Raw genomic sequence first — 22,107 nt, 5'->3', positions numbered from 1 at the left:
ATCGATTACAGCTCAGCATTTAACGCCATAGTACCCTTCAAACTCATCATTAAGCTCGAGACCCTGGGTCTCGACCCTGCCCTGTGCAACTGGGTCCTGGACTTCCTGACGGGCTGCCCCCAGGTGGTGAGGGTAGAAAACAACATCTCCACCCCACTGATCCTCAACACTGGGGCCCCACAAGGGTGCGTTCTCAGCCCTCTCCTGTACTTCCTGTTCACCCATGACTGCATGGCCAAGCACGCCTCCAACTCAATCATCAGGTTTGCAGACGACACTACAGTGGTAGGCTTGATTACCAACAACGACGAGACAGCCTACAGGGAGGAGGTGAGGGCCCTCGGAGAGTGGTGTCAGGAAAATAACCTCACACTCAATGTCAACAAACAAAGGAGATGATCGTGGACTTCAGGAAACAGCAGAGGGAGCAGCCCCCTATCCACATCGACGGGACAGTAGTGGAGGTGGAAAGTTTTAAGTTCCTCGGCAGTACACATCACGGACAAGCTGAAATGGTCCCCCCACACAGACAGTGTGGTGAAGAAGGTGCAGCAGCGCCTCTTCAACCTCAGGAGGCTGAAGAAATGTGTCTTGTCACCAAAAACACTCAAAATCTTCTACAGATGCACAATCGAGAGCATCCGGTCGGGCTGTATCACCGCCTGATATGGCAACTGCTCCGCCCACAACCGTAAGGCTCTCCAGAGGGTCGTGAGGTCTGCACAACACATCACCGGGGGCAAACTACCTGCCCTCCAGGACACCTACACCACCCGATGTCACAGGAAGGCCAAAAAGATCATCAAGGACAACAACCACCCGAGCCACTGCCTGTTCACCCCGCTACCATCCAGAAGACGAGGTCAGTACAGGTGCATCAAAGCAGGGACCGAGAGACTGAAAAACAGCTTCTATCTCAAGGCCGTCAGACTGTTAAACAGCCATCACTAACATTGAGTGGCTGCTGCCGACATACTGACTCAAATCTCTAGCCACTTTAATCATAAAAAATTGGATGTAATAAATGTATCACTAGTCACTTTAAACAATGCCACTTTATATAATGTTTACATACCCTACATTACTCATCTCATATGTATATACTGTATACTATACCATCTACTGCATCTTGCCTATGCCGTTTGGCCATCGTTCATCCATATATTTATATGTACATATTCTTATTCATTCCTTTACCCTTGTGTGTATAAGGTCGTTGTGAAATTGTTAGATTGCTTGTTAGATATTACTGCATGGTCGGAACTAGAAGCACAAGCATTTCGCTACACTCGCATTAACATCTGTGACAAATTTAATTCAATTTAATTTGATGATTTGATTTGATTTTAAGATGTCAATAGCTCCAAATTAGTATGACATAAAAACCTCAAACCAACTATAAATTGTGGAAATTCATATACAAATATTGCACACATCTAAAAGGTGTGCAACATTTCAATATTTTCCCATTTACATTGTGTAATATATTGACGGTCCCAAACTAGCCCACAGATAGACTATCCAAAGTCAAACCCACTTTGCCACAGTCACACACCGTCTGGCTGAAGCTGATTGGCGAAAGAAGTTGGCTAGCTTGTTGGCCAGCCTAGGCTACACCCAGACATAAGACTTGGTTAGACTGTTTCAAGTTATCTAGAAGGTAGAGTGACTGTAACTGTGTATGTACAAATGCCTCCCACCTGCAAACACACATAAAAGATGCCCACATCAAAGCATGTCTTCAAGACCCAAATCTCATTCTCAGTTTAATTTGCTAATGAGAATGATTGTAACCGAGGCTAAATCAATACGTTCAGCCACCTTTAATAAGAACATGATTTCATTTCAGGACCTGTCATGTTCACTGCTATGTTACTGTTGACCTGTAAGATCAAGTAATAAAATGTATGGCACTAGTTGAAAGATAATGATGCCAAACGTCAGGTGATTTCTCATCGTTATTGCGAGGAAGAAGCATGGTTGAATGAGTAAACCAAGTGGCCCTTAAAACAGGGCAAACCAGACTATTTGTTATAAAGCCCACAGGGCCTTGCTGACCTGGAGTTGTGGTGCCCTGATTTGTGCTGCTGTGTTTTGGCTCTGAGGGTCCTGCTGGATCTGGCACTCCCCTGGGCATTCAGCACGGCCATTAGCTCATACTTTGTCACTGTTCGGTCACCGGCCCCAGCTCTCCTCCCATTGTCTCCAACAGATATCACTAACTGTCAATGTTAACTCTATATTCCATAGTATGACTGGTAATACTCGTAGTGTGCAAAATATATTCCATTAATACTGTATATTAAATCAGAAAGCATACTGTACATGTAAAATAATTTCAAAAACTATTCCAATGGTACACAATCTTTATTAAGCATTAGAAAAAGATACAATCCTCTGTACACTGTCTCTGGATGGTTGTTTTATTTTTAAGCCCATATTACAGGAAACTGTGGTCATGTTTTACACTCTCCCGTACACCCCTTTTTTGGGGTCGCACCCAGCCTGTCATGCCAATGTTATATTAATTAATTAAAGACAGATTATTCATCAAGCTTTACCACCACAGTAATCACTCCATGATCATTTCAAAATCAGTTTTATATGGATGCACATCCGTAGCTGGTCATTTTACATTACAAGGTCACGCCCAAACAATATCCGTTATTTTCCCCACTACTCCCTACTTTGATGCATCTAATGCTTTGTCAGAAGGTCCTTCTTTGAAAATGCATTGAACCAGTTAGATAAGCTAGTAATGTTACCCACATAATCATTGGTGTGATGAACGTGATTATAGGCTGGGGAGGTACAAGCTGGACTTCACACGTTGTAATCCAACATGGAGAATAGTGACAAAGTTACAAATATAAGTGACTTAGTCACCAATTGCATTCAAAACAAAAACAACTGCTTAAATGTTTTCCCATAATTCCTGACTTTACATCAATTTAGAAATACACTCTCTTAATATCTCTGGCATATACATACAGTTATATATATATATATATATATTTTTTTATATTCAATTTGTAAAATTAGTTGTAAACCACAAACATAATACAAGAGAGGTACAAACATTCAGATATGAAATGCATGAGAGAAACTGCACTTTTTAGAGCATACAATGGCCTTCTATTTACACATTCTTAATTAGGCAGGAGATAACATAGAAAATATGTTTAATACTCTCGAGATAAGTATCCCCTATAAACAAGTGTTTGTTTTTTTGTACCGGTAGTTCCATTCGCAGTGAAGGCTAAATACATTTTTAAAAACACTTTCATAATTGTGAATCTGGCAAAGAATTAAAGCTTTACCGTTGCCTGTGGGTGTTTCTCCTTGTAACGTAACAACAAGATACATTAATTGTTTGGAGCCAAACACTGGTTGTTAATTTATGCCATGGCCTTGTACTGCCATCAACAGTTTGTCACCTTTGAAGATCATCTTTGAGCAAAACAGATACATCAATATTTTGGTCAGTGGGAGGTGAATGGAAATGCATACTGTACTTTCAGGGGTAACAACTTATTTCAAGTCACCAGCAGTATTTTTGCAGTACTTAGACGTACGTGCAACTAGCCTTGAGGTTAGACAGTCTGCGACGACAAAGAATCCGCATCGTCTTTTTCTCTCCGTGTTATGACCACATATCACATTATGATAATGATTCACTGACGTGAGGGAGTGCCTCCATTTCCGCGAGGAGTTAATAACGCTCTCGATAATAAGGAGGAGGGAGAGGAGGAAATGGATAGTTGAATTAGACATCTCATGCTTGTTTCATTTTATACTGTTGTATAAAGGAAGATTTCCAAGCTCCTTTTTAAATGTGTCTTTTGCCGTACACCCAGACATGATGTAACACTGCCCTCAGTGTCTCTGGTTAGGTGGTGGTATCTTGGAGAGGTGTTGGCCTGGCCTTAGTCTACTGACATTCAGCTGGGCTTCTTGAAGATTGTAACCACATTTCAGTGGATACGAATTAGTCCTTGTTGGTCTTCACATCAAGGGTCCATAACTTTAGCTGATCTCAGATTCTTCATTTGAACGATCCTCACATTGGACTTCATATTTATACTGTATCATTTGGACATAGATATGATGTTACTATCTTCTGTGGCTAAGACATCTCAGAGGAGCATTGAGTGTGACATCATTTCATAAGCATGACTGAGGAGGAGGCTCCCTGTGGAGGCTCCCTCCTCCCCTCCTACTGTACCACTCAGCCCTCCAGATGTCTCAGTAATATTACCCCTCACCAGCCCTAATACTGTATGTATGCTCCAGCTCATCTTGTTCCAATATTCTTATACTGGCACATGAGGAGGTTCTTGAAGGTCTTCTTGAAGGTGGCATTGCAGAGGGCGTAGCAGGCTGGGTTGATGGTGCTGTTGACGTAGCACAGCCAGTAGCCGATGGCCCACACAGTGTCTGGGACACAGGAGTGGCAGAAGGTGCTGATGAGCACCATGACATTGTACGGGGTCCATGTGAGGATGAAGGCAAGTAGGATGGCGAAGATGGTTTTGGTCACCTTCTTTTCCCTGGCTGCCATCTGGCGCTTCCTCTTCACCTGGCTGCGGGCAATACTGGCAAACTTGCGCGCCACCTTCCGGGGACGGTTGACTGGGATAGAGCGGCCCTCGCTCCCCTGGATGGGTGGCTGAATCTCGATGGCGGTAATGCACTCGTCACCAGCCTGCTTGGTTACAATCTTGATCTTGGACCATTTAGAGGTAGGGTTGAGTTTGACGGTTGCCGCTGCAGGTGCAGGTGCAGGTTCAGGTGCAGGAGCAGGACCTGGTGCAGGAACAACACCAACCCCCACCCCGACAGTGGCTTCACTGTTGGCCCTCTCCTTGGTGTTTTTTGGGGCAATGCTGGCTGTGCTGGAGTCATTGGAACTCTCTTTCTCTTCTCGATTGACACTAGCGTCAGCCTTGGTGGAAACAACAGACTCATCAATCTTGCCATTCTTCACAGCTTCACCAGTGTTGCAGGACTCCAGACTGGGCTTGGGGGACTGGTTGTTGTTATTCTGTCTGTTAAGGATGTGGCTCTTGAGTGGGTTAGGTATCTTGAGGCCCTTCTTCTTTTTCTCAGCCTCAGGCTTCTGCTTGGACACCCGGCTGCGGCTGGCCAGAGAGATGTGGATGTAGAGCACCATCATGATGACCACAGGCAGGTAGAAGGCAGCGATGGCTGTGCCGAAGGTGACGGCAGGGTTGGAGAGAAACTGGATGTAGCACTCTCCTGGTGGAACCGTGCGCTCTCCAACAATAAACTGCCAAAACAGGATAGCAGGGGCCCAAAGAATGAAGGAGAGAACCCAGGCACCTGCAATCATCAGCCCAGCCATTTTGGTGGTCCTTCTGGCTGGATAACTCAGGGGCTTGGTGACACAGAAGTAGCGGTCAAAGCTAATAATAAGAAGGTTCATGACAGAAGCATTGCTCACCACGTAATCCAGGGCCAGCCACAAGTCACACGCTACAGGTCCCAGGGGCCAATAGCCCACAATGATGTAGACAGTGTAGAGGTTCATGGAGAACGCACCAATGATAAGGTCTGCACACGCCAGGCTAAACAGAAAGTAGTTGTTGACAGTCTGGAGATGCCGATTGACTTTAATGGAGAGCATCACCAGGATGTTGCCTGTGACAGTGACAAAGCTAAGGGAGCCTGTAACCAGGGCGATGAAGACCATCTCCACAGCTTTATAGGGGCTTCCCACCACCTCCTCCCCCGCCACACAAGTCTCATTGGTGCCAGAATCATTACAGCTGAGGTTGGCTGAGAAGACATCACTTGAAATGTTGCTCAAGGAGCCTGAAAAGGAAGCACAATGATAACAGTATGTTATTTCTGGATGCTTAGCACAAACCTCCCAACATATCCACTGTTATGTAACATATTGCCCTCGGCGAAATGTTCTTCGCCAAGACATTTCATTCTTGAAATGTGATACACAGTATGAAAGTCTGAAGACATTATAAAGCGCATAGTACTATATGTTTTTACTTCCAAGTGAAGAATAGCCTGGTTGGGTTTTCATCCTTGGTTATGTGTTCTGGTTTTATGGGCATGTGCATATGCAAATGAGTATTTGCATTCCAAATGAGATATAGTAGTAAAGGTTTAAGCCGTTGACAACTTGAGCTATGCATGCCTGAGTTATTTTACAGATCCTTCAGTTTACCTAGCTCCTATGAACAAATTAGTAGACAAAAGTTTTATGACATGAACATGGGCCTGGACAGCATTCCTGGTAAATGGCCTTGGGTGAGGAGGGTTGGGTTCGTATTGCATTGCTCCTCAGTGATGCGTTCTCCCGCATGCTCTGTGCAGCTGTCTGTTCATTCAATAAGACATCACAGAGAACTAAATTAAGCACAGCACTAAACATCAACGTCTCTTTCTGGTCATTTAGATTGACCCAAAGGTTCATTATTTAAGCCTCTCTAAAACAGTTGAGATTCTAAGTACTTAAAGGTATTTTCCCCTTGCACACTAATGGAAAAACAACGGATAGAAATACACCAGCCGAGCCTGCGATGTAACATTGACGTGTAAGAAAATGTGACACTGAGCTCAAATTATGCATAATTAGCCGACCATTAGCATTGAATAGTAATCCATTTCCTTTCTATCGCGGATAGCTATCTGTGTCAGCAATGGACCCCCCCCACATTAAATATTGAGGTACTGTGAATATAAAAGTATATAAAGTGTATAAAGTGTCGTCATCATCGGCACAGCACCCCGATACTCCGCGGAAATGCTTAGTTGTCAGCCAACTGTAAAGCTTTGTAATGCAAACAGAAAAGTTACAGGGGTAAGTCCTGACACAAGACACCTCCACTGTACAATACTAGCTTGAGGAGGACATACTGTTGAAAGTGTAGCTGAGTCGGTCTCTGCTCTGTCTAGGGCTCTACTAAAGCACTATAGTTAACTATTCTGTTTGTGGTGTTGTAGTTTGGAAACCCAACTGTATAAAACATGATCAAATAATTAAAAAAACAACAATGGTAGAAATGCAAGGCAGGGCGTAGAACGACAAACAAACCCCATTCGATAAGAAGATCAAATTATACAAAACACTAGCTAACAACTTGCCATCATCCATATTACAACTATGTGCTACTGCAACATGTGTATGCCAGTATGTCTTTAGTAGAGCTGGATTGTGTGATTGTATGATTCCATTGAAAGGCTGCCCTCTAATGGCAAAGCAGTGTTTTGCTAGGGGATACAGGAGATCTTATCAATATTGATCAAAGATATGGCCCCTGTCTTTCAGTCGGAATATAGGATGTGAAATGCTGCTTCTAATGCTCTCTGCCTTCTGTTGTTGTATACAGCTCTGACCTCCAGAAGGTGGAACAGAGAATAAGGGGAGTCGGTCCATAACTGAGAGGCAGAAATCAAATGAAACCACCTCTGGTCATATCGTAGGTTTGTTCTTTTTCACTGTTCAGCCAACTTTGAAGTTAAAAATAACTCAGAGGGGATCAAACCAGTCTAAAATCCATACTCACTTGACTGAATAAATCATTCTTTTTGATTCCAGCCAGACAAAGATGGCGGCTGCTAACTTTAAAATTGCTCTTGGTTTCAGTATCTTGCAGTGTTCAGGAGTAGTGAACTACATGTAGTTCAACTAGTAATTTATCTACAATATGCAGTAGCTTGATGGAAGTAGCTTGGTAGTGTTGCAGTAGTTAATTACTTTTTTGCCATGTAGCGGTGTCGCTAACTACTGGAACTACACACTACGTTTTTGCTAAATTAACTGAAAAAAGGGTTGAAGGGAAGAATTTCCTTTATTTTTCAGACCTGCGTAGTTCTCACTTGAAACATAGTTTTTGTGTTTAAATTACACATTCTGTTAACATCTGACTCCCGAGTGATCTGTTCTTACAATTTGTATTTTAGATATGATGATCTTTCACGAAGTGGTTTGGATGTAGTGAACTACTTTTTCCAAAGTAACTTTAGTCAAGTAAACTATACATTATATACTATATACTATACTTTTGTATAGCTTAACTTTTTCTTGTGTGAAGTAATTGGTAGCTTTGTAAACTACATTCAGTGGCCAGTTTATTGGGTACACCACCCCATTCACGAAAATGGTTCGCTCCTACAGACAGTGAGTCACGTTGCCATAGCTTGCTATATAAAGCCAGGCAGACAGGCATCGAGGCATTCATTTACTGATCGATTAAATGTTAGAATGGGCAAAACGAGTGACTTAAGCAACTTTGAACGTGGTATAATCGTTGGTGCCAGGTGAGCCTGTTCCAGTATATCAGAAACGGCCTTCCTGGGCTTTTTGCGCACAACAGTGTCTAGTGTTTACAGAAAACGTTGCAACAATCAAAAAACATCCAGTCAGCGGCAGTCCAGTGGGCAAAAGCAACTTGTTGATGAGGGAGGTCCAAGGAGAATTGCAAGAATCATGCAAGCTAACAGGCTGGCCACAAACATGCAAATAACGGCACAGTACAACAGTACAACAGTGGTGTGCAGAATAGCATCTCGGGAACGCACAGCTCCTTGTCACGGATGGGCTATTGCAGCAGGCGACCACACCGGGTTCCAATCCTATCAGCTAAAAACAAGAAGAAGCATCTCCAGTGGGTACGTGATCATCAACACTGAAAAATTGAGGGGTGGAAAAACATTGCCTGCCCCGGTTCCTGTTGAGTCATGCTGATGAGTCAGGATTTGGTGTAAGCAGCATGAGTCCATGGCCCCATCCTGCATGGTGTCAGTAGTACAGGCTGGTGGTGTAATGGTGTGGGGAAGGTTTTCCTGGCACACTTTAGGTTTCTTAATACCAATAGAGCAACGTTAGAACGCCACACCTTGTACAATCCATGCTCTGAAGAATTCAGGGTGTTCTGGAGGCAAAGGGTGGTACGACCGGGAACTAGATGGGTGTACCTAATAAACTATTTTATAGAGGCTTCCCCAACACTGGTATCTTGACTGAACACATTTGTGTGAGGTTTGTGTTTTTACCTGCCTTCAAGCTCTGGAAATGTGAACCTCTTGACAACATGGTCCCAAACGTCTGTCTGTGAGGGATTCCTCAAATAAAGGACTGTGTTTAGTTAACTGAAATGAATGATGTAAAAATGTACCTCTGTTAAGTGGGGAGCTAATAGAGTTTTACATCCCTCACAGCCACCCAGCTTAAGGTGAATAGTGACTTGGGTTTAAAGAACAGTAACTTGGCTTTTTTCAGATGTGAATAACTGAGCCTACTGATCGAGGTTCTACTGTTGAGGTGTAAAATGGTGTAAGCATGTAAGGATTTCAGGGGAGTATCCATAATTAAACAGACAACTTTTATGTATTTCAGTCCCTGTCAAGGGATTATGCAATTAGAAAGAAATAGTTAAATATACAGTAGATAGGTGATTTTTTTTACAGTATAAAATCTCAGAATTACTGTTCCTGGCTCTAGCAATGTCTGTGATATCCTTGTGTCTAGCAAGAGAAAAGCAGATGCACTCCACTTGAAAGCCCTCAATGCCAAAATTGCTAAAACACAGCCGCCACGGGCCAGATACTGTTATTAGGCGTTTTGGTCTTTGATGCTGCAGGTAAAATACTATATTTTATCAAATACAGGTACATATACATAACAGGTCATTTATCTCAGTGATTTTATATCAGTTTCTAATAAGTTTGATCCAGTTCCTGTTCGACCAATATCAATACGTTTTATACTTTAAAGACAACGGCTCACTATATACAGTTGAAGTTGGAAGTTTACATACACCTTAGCCAAATACATTTAAACTAAATTTTTCACAATTCCTGACATTTAATCCTAGTAAAAATTCCCTGTCTTAGGTCAGTTAGGATCATCACTTTATTTTAAGAATGTGAAATGGGAAATTACTCCTACCAAACTTTACAGTCGGCACTATGCATTTGGACAGGTAGCGTTCTCCGGCCTAAACCGAGATTCGTCCGATGGACTGCCAGATAGCGAAGCGTGATTCATAACTCCAGAGAACATGTTTCCACTGCGCCAGAGTCCAATGGCGGCAAGCTTTACACCACTCTAGCCGATGCTTGGCATTGCGCATGGTGATCTTAGGCTTGTGTGTGGCTGCTTGGCCATGGAAACCCATTTCATCAAGCTCCCGATGAACAGTTATTGCGCTGATGTTGCTTCCAGATGCAGTTTGGAACTCAGTAGTGAGTGTTGTTTTTTACATGATATGTGCTTCAGCACACCGCGGTCCCATTCTGTGAGTTTGTGTGGCCTACCAGTTTGCGGCTGAGCTGCTCCTAGACGTTTCCACTTCACAATAACAGGACTTAACAGTTGACCAGGGCAGCTCTAGCAGGACATAAATTTGACAAACTGACTTGTTGGAAAGGTGGCAGCCTATGATGGTGCCACGATGAATGTCACTGAGCTCTTCAGTACGGGCCATTCTACTGCCAATGTTTATCTATGGAGATTGTATGTCTGTGTGCTAGATTTTATACACCTGTCAGCAACGAGTGGCTGAAATTGCCGAATCCACTCATTTGAACGTGTGTCCACATACTTTTGGCAACGTGATACTTTTTGGGTAAGTATTTCCCAAGAGAAAGCTATATGTCTATACTGTAGTTATCCAGACTGTTACGGTTCCAGAACCCCGGATAGATATTTCTCTACATAACTTGCCAAAGCTGAACAGCAGGATGCCACAAACAGCAGATGCTGCTGACAAATACATCCATTCATTAATCAGGAGTTCAAACAAGGACTATAGTCACTATTTAGCCAAATAGGATTACTCCATCTTCTGAGACACTTTCATTTTTATGATGGATTTGAGAGTAGAATATTAATCCTTGTATGCAGTATCGTCTAATAAACATAACGTTGAACACAGAGACTAAACTAAAGACTAAATAAAGACTAAACCAGGGGATTAGGGCAATCACATGCAGAAAATCAACAACGAAAATATACATCATATGCACTGGGCTGTTATGCATTTCAAGCATAGGTTAATCAAGCTATTCTTGGGTGAGCCTACTTAAGAATCAGTTGTAGCAAGAACACATTGTTGTTGTCTACATCTACAGCAATTAAGGTAATGCTAGCAAACAGTATGTGCAGGAATCATGCTCTCTTGTGTTGGTCTTCTGAACTATTGAGACTACACAACAGGGACTGCCTCTCAAACCCTGTAAGGCAAAACCGGCCCATGGGTGGTTTGAGTTTAAAAAAATATATAAAAAAAATATATATTTTGGGGAAAAAAGATCTCAATTGACATTTAAATGACTAAAACCAAATCAAAACCGTGTAGAAATGATAATGGACCCGCATTTATCATCTCTTCACTCTGTCCAGCTTACTAACAGTCATCGAAACAAAAACTAGAGTCAAGGAGCATCCAAAATCCCAAAAGTGATGGATAGAGAAATATTTTTTGCACATTTTGATGGAGATGGATTATAATACATTTTAAGTGCGGATGCGGCCAGTGGGGCAAATGTGTTTGAAACCCCTGCTCTAAGGGTACATTTTGATGGGAACACACTCTGAGCTCTAAACATTAGGGAGGGCCTAATAATAATGCTAAATATAGGATGCATGGCTCAGTGAACATCCCCTCTGCATGCTGTAGGGATCCTCTTCTGTGCTGTAAGCTGCTTGATATGGTACATGCTCTACCTTTGATTCCCTTTATTCTCATTATCCAGGCTTTCATGCTGTGCCATGTAACTACCTGCAGAGAAACATCGCTGCCACTGGCATAACTCTGCTGGGCCATCAGGAATGTCCTGGGCTTGTTAACGAGAATGTCAAACATAGTTACTGTGTTCATTACCAAATAAACGTATATTTAAGAATTATGAGAAACTTCTGATGGTGTGGTTAAAGGATGATTTAGTGAAAGAGAGAGAAAGACAAAGAGAGAGCGAGACAGATAGAGGAAAAGAGGAAGGTAAAGTCTGTATGTCATGTTGACATACATCATTCAAATTCAAATCAAAGACATGTACTGTATATGTGATTATTAACTCTCTAATCTAACTCCTTTATATGACAAGGTGGCTGTTTCCAGTGGCTTGAAGAACCTTTCAAATTCTTGACATGTTCTGGATTGACTGACCTTCATGTCTTAAAGTAATGATGGACTGTTGCTATTTGAGCAGTTCTTGCTATAATATGGACTTGGTCTTTTACCAAATAGGGCTAACTTCTGTCTACCACTTCTGTATACCTTGTCACAACACAAATGATTGGCTCAATCTCATTAAGAAGGAAAGAAACTCCACAAATTAACTTTTAGTAAGGCACACCTATTAATTGAAATACATTCCAAGTGACTACCTCATGAAGCTGGTTGAGAGAATGCCAAGAGTGTGCAAAGCTGTCATCAAGGTAAAGGGTGGCTACGAAAACATATTTTGATTTTTTTTTTAAACACTTTTTTGGTTGCTACATGATTCCATACAGTACGTGTTATTTCGTCATTTTGATTTCATCACTATTATTCTACAATGTAGAAAATAGTACAAATAAAGACAAACCCTTGAATGAGTAGGTGTGTCCAAACTTTTGACTAGTACTGTACATGTTTTAGTTCAGTTACAGCCTTGACTGGCTGTTCTCCCTCCGACTTTAGTGTGGATTGTGTCTTTGTCACAGCCGCTGTGCCAACATGCAACAACAATACGTTAATTCAATCTGATCTTAGTTATAATGTCAGTAGCTACTGTGGCTTTGATGAGAGAGGATGCCATAAATAGAGGATGTGGCTACAAACAGGTGTTGCGCAACGCTGATAGGCAACTGCTGACATTACAATAAGAGCCATGCTTTCTTCAATTAAACCGTATGTAATTAAAGCTGCTGCTGCTGTGCATAATGAGGCCCTTCTATGACATAGCAATGGACATAAACTTCGTACTACTGTAGCTCTGAAATAAAGATCAAATATATGAGAGGGAGAGAGAGATGATCACATACCATAGAATAGTGTAGTTATTGCTAACCATTGTCTTGAAATAATCGGTATCATGGAGGGAACTAGTGCTGAGCCATTAGTGCTTTTTGAGGTTGGTTCAGTTTTGGTTCGTTATTACAAAATTATCACCGTCTTTGATGTTTTTCAACATTACATGCATTATGAAATAATGTCATTACAAATATTTTAGAGCTTTTTAATGAAAATTCCAAAGCCAAGAATAGTGAACATTCAATTGCCAAAATGTTCCATTGTCTCTGTCAGGTCCACATTGGCTAGACATCAATAGAAAATGAAATTATACAATATTATTTTTCATTCCTTTAAAGTCACAATCTCATCTCTGCTCAGGCAGTAGCAGCCAGCCAGACAACCATCTAACGGCATCTCTGTGCTTCCCATACTGTACAGTCTTTGAGTCACCCTATTTAGCTAGGCTAGCTGGTTAGCTGTCTAGCTAGTAGCTGTTTAAGTATGCTGCAGAGCTGTGTTACGAAATCACTTGACTAGTTATTCAAATAATGTTTCAACTTAAACTAGGTACACAGGCAGGAGACTACAGTAGCTGCTGGTAATGTACCATAACGTTGGATACCAACCGCAGATAAACCTCACAGGAGACGAAGACACAGGCGGGAGGCGGGGGTGACACCACTCGCTAGCTAGGACACCGGCAGACAGTAATCCTTCGCCCTTGCCTGCCGAACACTGCTTTCCCGCAGTTCTGTTAACTTTACGGCGAGGTTACGGTGAGGTTGTCTGTGTCTCTTTATTTGTTACATCCCTTCCTCACAACGTTGATAGAGGGGCGCATTGGTGGCTGGTATATCTGTTACATCTGCTATCCAACGAATCAACGTAATTTGTCAATGTATTGTGACATGTAAAATACATTGGATTTGAAAACAGTAATCAACAAACTGTTATTTTGAAGGTGAAATTTCCACCACAGGATTATATCATCATGGTAAACACATTTCGGCATTAACAAACCTTACATAAAATATGTTGAATTTCCACCTTTAAAACAATGTCAGATCTTCAATGTTATTTCTACTATCAAATTTTTTTTATACAGTAATTAGCCTAAAGTTAAAGCTATTTTAGAAACGAATGTAAAATTCAAACTTAAAATGACTAACACATCCATGTCCACATTTACATTTTGAGATTTCTGTGACTATAAATGTCTTATGTAATTATATTTTTAAAAGTGTGCATGTTCAAGATTGCATGCATAGGTCCTCGCAGGTCTGTGGCAATCTTCACATTTGCTGAAATAATCTGTGCAGATTCTTGAACGTCATTGATCACGTGCACCATGGATTTGTAATGCAATCTCAACTGAAATCCAGGTGATTTGGTTCTGCTATTATATGAAGCACAGGGATAACACATTAAATCAACAAAATATCTAACATTGTATTCCCATTTGAACTTTGTTGTGCTTTTAAATGGTTGAAAGCATAGTGATAAACATTTGAAATTCAACTAACTTTTGGCTATATTTTTGAGCTGGTGAATATAGGTTGTAATCTCATTAATCAAGTTCTCAACCAAATATTCCCCAACTGTCCATGTTGAAAGGATCTGGTGTGCCCAGTGGGCTGTCTCGTGAAATCTAAACCCCAGGAAAGATGATCCATCTCTCCCTGAGTCAGAGCTGACTAAATTCCTGGAGCTCATGAATCTGAGAGGGCATGGAATGTGTCCCCTAGGCATCGCTCTACACCCTGGCCTGCGTGTTAACTCATCCAGCCCAGTCTATGCCCGTTTGTGCCAGTGTGAAACATCTGTGCCCAGCGTTGGCACACAGCGGTGCTGCAGCAGATTCAGTCCTAAAACTAGGTTATGAAGCAGGCAGACAGGGAGGGGAGTATTGGAGTTAATATGGGGGTTGGGTGTAGCATATGACCCCATTAAAGGAGGAAATGTGTACACTACATTATCTCTCTGACTATAGTGTATACCTATGGAGTTTATTTTGGGCTAAGCTAATTTCACCCTAGTAAACATCCTAAATAGGTTCCACACATGCCCTAAATGATTGAAATTCTGTAGTTGACTTTACTTTGACTCTTTCCCAGAGAACAGGCAGTCAATTCAAGAACTATACTAAAATTACAAACCAATAATCGAAAAAAAAGGGAATTTATTTTCAATTACTTCTCAGTAAACTGAAAAGTAGAAGCTATTTCTGAAATTTGATTCAAATCACTTCCTGACTTGGCTGCATTCAATTCGAATTGAGCGGCTTACATTGAGCCCAACCCTGGTAGAAAAGGCGTAGCCCTGACCAGGGGGTGGGGCAAGGGGATGGCCAAAAGAGCATCACAGATCTCTCAGCCTCTCACGCTCAATTAGCAAAATGGCTCCCTAATTGATGTATCTGGGTTGAAGGACAATGGCTTGCCTGACCCCATCCACAATCTGTCCTGTGCAGTTAATATCAGACCAGCTGAAAGTGTCCACCACGCCAAATGCAGCCACGCACAACAGCCATGGACCAAAACAGGGACAGGATTAGAACCCAGCACACCAAAAAAAAAAAAAAAAACACACTCCACTCCTAGATTGTCACTAGATTGAGTCATAAAGAGGACTCCTGCTGTCCCAGCTGTGAGAAATTTGTTGAGCTCTGGGTGTCTGCCTGTGTGCGCTGCTGCCACTGATGATTGTAGAGGGGACACAAATCCTGACAGTTGGGATGCTCATTTCCGAGGGGCTGCAGGGAGAGCTTTGCATCTCAATGAGGTTCAGGCATTTCCCTGCACCAAAAGCCGCCTTCAGCAAGTTTTAAACAGTTTAAAGCAGATCTCTCAGGGATGCCCAGCAGCTGGGACAAAGCAACGGGGGGGGGGGGGGGGGGGGGGGGGGGGAGTAAGATGAATTGTGAAATGGCTTTGTGTCAGGTGCAGTGAGTATAGGGGACTGGGTATCTGCACTGTGATGCAAATGTCAACATTGTACAATGTTTATATCAACTTTATCTTAGACTACAGATTGCATCTGTTAGATGTAAATTAACATCAGCTCAGTTTTTGCATTGGGTGCTTTGGTTGAACTGGGGTTCCCTATAAAATCAGCTATGATCTAGAAACCTCAGCACCCCCAAAATGAAAAAAAAATAAATGCATTCATTCAACAACAGCAATGAGTCGGACATTTTAATGGAAGCAGAGAGAGAGCCCAAAATGGAGAAGCAAGTGTCACGCATTAATAATGTTGACATGAACTTCCTCAGAACCAGAAGCATACACCTCTCATAATTGGCCTGAACTCCAGTGGTCAAATATACACCCAATTAACTCATCAAATTATCTGAAGAGCGCTGTGAAATAATAGTTTGGTTCCATCTTACGTTCCATTCTTTCATTAGAACAACACTTTAAGCAATTATGTCTGAGATTTCAAACTTCATAATCTACGACTACTTAAACTGTTAGTTATACAAACACCGCGAACGTAAGATGACGATAACCAGTTAGTACACATTTTATCTTTTTTTTTTTTTTTTAGATAAGGACATATAGGCTACAGTTTATTTACGTCAAGTCGGACCATCTTTTAAAATTGTTTAGCCTCATATAGCCCACTAAAACATCACGTCGATAGGACCACAACATATTGAAAAACATGTTTTTATTTATTTTTTATTTGTGCACATGTCAAGGGTTTTTCTATAATAGCCTAACCCAAAGACTGCTTACTCAGATATCACAGCCGAACCATACGAATTGATCTTGCGCACCTAGTTTTGCGCGATCTTTTCTCAGTCACTTTGATGTGCTATCAAATGGTGGATATCATTAAGGGGTGACACGGTGGTATTTCTGAGAACAATTAATGTAGTTGATTCCGTTATTGCTAATACATCTGCAAATAGTCTATCCTTTGGGATTCTAAAATAATGTTCGTGATAACTCGGGGACAGGTTATTTGAACAGCCTTCATTTGCAAAAGTGGATTTTTCAGAATGCACACATAGTTTAAAACATACAGACTATATTGTTTGCAGGGGAGTTCGATTTCCTCCACTTTCTGTCTAATAGCCCATCTTTCCCATTTGTTGTATTTCAAATGCGAAAAGTGCATTATAAATATGATAACTTACTGTTTAAGTTCCAGGGCGCAAGCCCACCAGCTCCAGTGCTGTTAGTGGGATTCATGTTGCATGTTTAGATGGTACTCAACCAGGCAAAAATCCCTCTCTCAATCTTACTGTAAGACGTTTTTCCTGAAGGATAGAGATGACGATGTCCCAATGTTGTGCGATATCATAATAATTGGCACATATTGGATAACATCATACATTTTCATGTCAGAATGTCTTTCGGCAGGTACCAGAGAGAGCCTTGATAAGGAGAGTACAATTCCAAGTGACTGGTGACCGAAACGCCCCGAGCTGAGGTGTGCAAGTCTCTCTCGAAAGAGGCAGTTCGGACTCCGGCAGATGTGCCCTCATCTGTGAGAGACCGATTTTTTTTTCTCCAAGTTTGCATGCTCACAGACAACGAGAGAACGGACTGTTAATGATGTCATGCAAGTCTAACCAATCACCTGAAGGCCTAGTGTTATTCCTTTTCGCTCAATCTTCGCTTTGCCGAACTGAAAACGGGTGTAGAGGGCTCCAGTTAAAATGTAATTTTCCTGAGAACAGATCTAACTAAATTGTGTATTATGATCTAAAATGGTTGCCTATATTTGGTCATTTCTTCGAAGTGGCGTAAAAAAAGTTGTGGATTAGTGGTCCAGTGCTGTGTTAGATGTTTGTTGCAAACTGTCTGATTTATTTGCTCTTTAGCCTCGTCTAGGTATTTCAGTGCTTTTGACAATGTAGCCTTGTAAGAAAAAGCTAACTCAATCTCTTGAAAAACGTTAGCTAATACGTGCAGTGACAGTTTGACGATATCAGGTACTTCAAATAACCAAGAAAGATAACAGGATGATGTCGTTATAGAACAGGCGCGCCATCCAGTTTTCAGCACCATGGCCAGCTCCCTTGTAAATTGAGTTTACGTGCTTCAAGGAACACACCAAGACTATGCTACTGTGTTAAACTCATACATACAGTTAACTTCCAAAATAAAGGAAATACCAAAATAAAGTGTCTTAATACGGCGTTGGGCCACCACGAGCCGCCAGAATGCGCCTTGGCATAGATTATACCTACATGTGTCTGGAACTGTATTGGAGGGGTGCAACACCATTCTTCCACAATACATTCGATCTTTTGGTGTTTTGTTGATGGTGCTGGAAAACGCTGTCTCAGGCGCCACTCCAGAATCTCCTATAAGTGTTCAATTGTGTTGACATCTGGTGACTGACACACACACACACACACACACACACACACACACACACACACACACACACACACACACACACACACACACACACACACACACACACACACACACACACACACACACACACACACTTACTTTAAACCTGAGATCTCTTCTTCTAGCCATGGTAGCCAAAATAATGGGCAACTGGGAATTTTAGACATTACTCTAAGCATGATGAGATGTTAGGAACCACACCTGTGTGGAAGCACCCCACTGGGCACAAACTGGTTGAATCAACGTAGTTTCAAGATAATTTGTCGACATATTGTGACGTGGAATCTGCATGGAAAATACATGGGATTTGAAAAAAGTCATCAACATAAACTGTTGTTTTGAGTGTGAAATATCGACCACAGGAATATGTCATCATGGTCAATATAGCCAAACTTTGTATAAAATATGTTGAATTTGTACATGTAAAACATAATCAGATCTTCAACTTTATTTCCACTGTCAAAAAATATATATAGTGCCTCCAGAAAGTATTCATATACCCTTGACTTTTCCCACATGTTGTTATGTTACTGTCTAAATATGAAATTGATTACATTTATATTTGTCATTGGCCTATACACAAAACCACAAAATCTCAAAGTACAATTGTTTTTCGAATTTTTTACAAATTAATTACATATTACAAGATGAACTGTCTTGTGTCAATAAGCAATTCACTTTTGTCCTGACTACCAAGTGTTATGTTTGGGGCAAATCCAATACAACACATTACTGAGTACCCCTTTCCATATTTTCAAGAATAGTGGTGGCTGCATCATGTTATGGGTATGCTAGTAATCATTAGAACTGGGGAGTTTTTCAGGGTAAAAATGAAACGGAATGGAGCTAAGCACATTCATCCTAGAGGAAAATCTGGTTCAGTCTGCTTTCCACCAGACACTGGGAGAGGGATTTACCTTTCAGCAGGACAATAACCTAAAGCACAAGGCCAAATCTACACTGGAGTTGCTTACCAAGAAGACAGTGAAAGTTACTGAGTGACCGAGTTACAGTTTTGACTTAAATCTGCTTGAAAATCTATGGCAAGACTTGAAAATCGTTGTCTTGCAATGATCCACAACCAATTTGACAGAGCTTGAAGAAAATAATGGGTAAATAAAGTACAATCCATGTGTGCAAAGATGTACAGAGAGAGACTTACCCAGAAATACGCACAGCTGTAATCACTGCCAAATGTGATTCTATTGACTCAGGGGTGTGAATACTTATGTAAATGAGACATTTCTGTATTTAACTTTCAATACATTTACAAACATTTCTAAAAACAAGTTGTATTGCATGTATATGGGTGAGAGAAAAAAAAGTAATCATTTTGAATCCAGGCTGTAACACAACAAAATGTGGAATAGGTCAAGAGGTATGAATACTTTCTGAAGGCTGGGCAGCACCTCCTACTGGAGCAATGATCTATCTACAGCTACCCTTTGGTCTCTCATCCAGGGTTTTAACCAAGCCCTGCATAGCTATGATTTTTGTTACGGACTATTACCAATGTGCTATCGTAACAATGATTGTTGAGAGATCTCCACTTAAAAATTAAATAGATTCAGTGTTGCTATCAAAGTTATTCCAAAGGGTAGGTCTAAAGGGGACAAATGAAATGTGAACATACTTTATCACTCATCTCATCCATTATGCTATTTAGGCTTACACTTATCAAAATAAAGGAAACACCAACATAAAGTGTCTTAATAGGGCATTGGGCCACCATGAGTCAGAACAGCTGGTGGTGGAAAACGCTGTCTCAGGCACCACTCCAGAATCTCCTATAAGTGTTGAAATCTGGTGACTGAGACAAACACACGGCATATGGTTTACATTGTTTTCATGCTCATCAAACCATTCAGTGATCACTCGTGCCCTGTGGATGGTGGCATTGTCCTCCTATGGGGGAGCCATGTTAGAATAAAAAATGGCCTCACCAGCATTTTTATACATGACCCAAAGCATGATGCGATGTTAATTGCTTAAGGAACCATACCTATGTGGAAGAACTTGCTTTCAATATACTTTGTATCCCGTTATTTCATTATTTTTGAAGTTACCGGTATAACGCATTTACAAAGTCCTTAACAGCTATTGCTTCAATTCATCCTAGGATTCAACTTGAAATAGACATCAATATCGACATTCTGCTTGGATAGTTCCATCTGTGCCACTGACTTAGTCGGGCTTTAATTTAAGTTTGTCTACAAATTAATAATTGATATGTTGGATTCACGACTCAATCTCAACCAAAAATCAAAGGTAAAGAACAGGACTAAATCAAATCAAAGTTTATTTAAAGTGCATTTAAAGTTTGATTTGATTTAGTCCTATTCTTTAACTTTGATTTTTGGTTGAGATGGAGACGGTTATCCAACATATTGTATGAATGATTCATTGGTAGACAAACTGGAAGTAAAAGCCAGACTAAAGACTAAAGCTTGATTCAATCCATATCTCTCTCTCTCTCTCTCTCTCTCTCTCTCTCTCTCTCTCTCTCTCTCTCTCTCTCTCTCTCTCTCTCTCTCTCTCTCTCTCTCTCTCTCTCTCTCTCTCTCTCTCTCTCTCTCTCTCTCCTCTCTCTCTCTCTCTCTCCTCTCTCTCTCTCTCTCTCTCTCTCTCTCTCTCTCTCTCTCTCTCTCTCTCTCTCTCTCTCTCTCTCTCTCTCTCTCTCTCTCTCTCTCTCTCTCTCTCCTCTCTCTCTCTCTCTCTCTCTCTCTCTCTCTCTCTCTCTCTCTCTCTCTCTCTCTCTCTCTCTCTCTCTCTCTCCTCTCTCTCTCTCTCTCTCTCTCTCTCTCTCTCTCTCTCTCTCTCTCTCTCTCTCTCTCTCTCTCTCTCTCTCTCTCTCTCTCTCTCTCTCTCTCTCTCTCTCTCTCTCTCTCTCTCTCTCTCTCTCTCTCTCTCTCTCTCTCTCTCTCTCTCTCTCTCTCTAATTTTTAACAGTTATAGACCATGTTCTTGTCCATGGACTGACATTGAGGGAAGCAAGACTTTCGGAAGCCAATTTTCTGTGTCCACCATAGTAAGGACATTCAGAGAACAGGTACAGTATACTACTGTATTTGTAATTGCAAATTTACTGTACTACACTATATGCAGCTGTTTCAATAGACATTTGTAAAGTTAATCACTGTATGTATTGTACTGCATGAATATGTTTTTAACTGCACAGCTACTTTTTGTAGAATTGCAAGGCTGCCACATGCAGGTGGAAGGACAGCTATATTCACTCGGGAGCAAGAGGCCGTTATAGTTGGCATGATCCTTCAAGATAATGCAATACCACTCAGAGAAATCCAGGAATGAGTGATACAAGACAACACACACTTCCAGGGAATCGACAGTGTGAGCATACTATGTATGCTATGTATACTATGTAAACTAACACATACTATGTGAATGACATTAATCTTCAGTACATGCAATGTATGTGAATCAGAAGCCTAATTGTACACTACAGTATAGCACTGTCTCTGTACGACATACAAAAACCTACATACAGTATATTGTATTTCTACACAGACAATATCTGACTTGGAATCCTTGGACAGACCCCATGAGTTCATCTTTGTCGATGAAGCAGGCTTCAATCTAACAAAGAGGAGAAGGAGAGGCCGAAACATGATTGGACAGCTGGCCATTGTTGAAGTCCCTGGTCAACGAGCTGGCAATGTCACAATCTGTGCTGCTATCAGCAACCATGGTGTTCTACACTCGGGCCATATAACACCCAGCACCTTCTAAGA

The 22,107-nt window shown here is 41.4% G+C and overlaps 1 protein-coding gene across 1 annotated transcript; it reads right to left on the bottom strand.

The window, feature by feature from the left end:
- Nucleotides 1–2,348: 2,348 nt before the first annotated feature.
- Nucleotides 2,349–17,502, bottom strand: chrm4a (cholinergic receptor, muscarinic 4a). The gene is made up of 2 exons (XM_020477189.2): nt 17,125–17,502; nt 2,349–5,835 (listed from the first exon to the last, which is right to left on the bottom strand). The coding sequence occupies exons 1-2, from the start codon at nt 17,177–17,179 to the stop codon at nt 4,295–4,297; spliced, it is 1,596 nt and encodes a 531-aa protein (XP_020332778.1). The 5' UTR covers nt 17,180–17,502; the 3' UTR covers nt 2,349–4,294.
- Nucleotides 17,503–22,107: the final 4,605 nt, after the last annotated feature.

Source organism: Oncorhynchus kisutch, linkage group LG3 (genome assembly GCF_002021735.2).
Source record: "Oncorhynchus kisutch isolate 150728-3 linkage group LG3, Okis_V2, whole genome shotgun sequence".
NCBI lineage: Eukaryota > Metazoa > Chordata > Actinopteri > Salmoniformes > Salmonidae > Oncorhynchus > Oncorhynchus kisutch.
The sequence above is the reverse complement of the archived record's forward strand: the minus strand, read 5'-3'. Positions and strand labels throughout refer to the sequence as shown.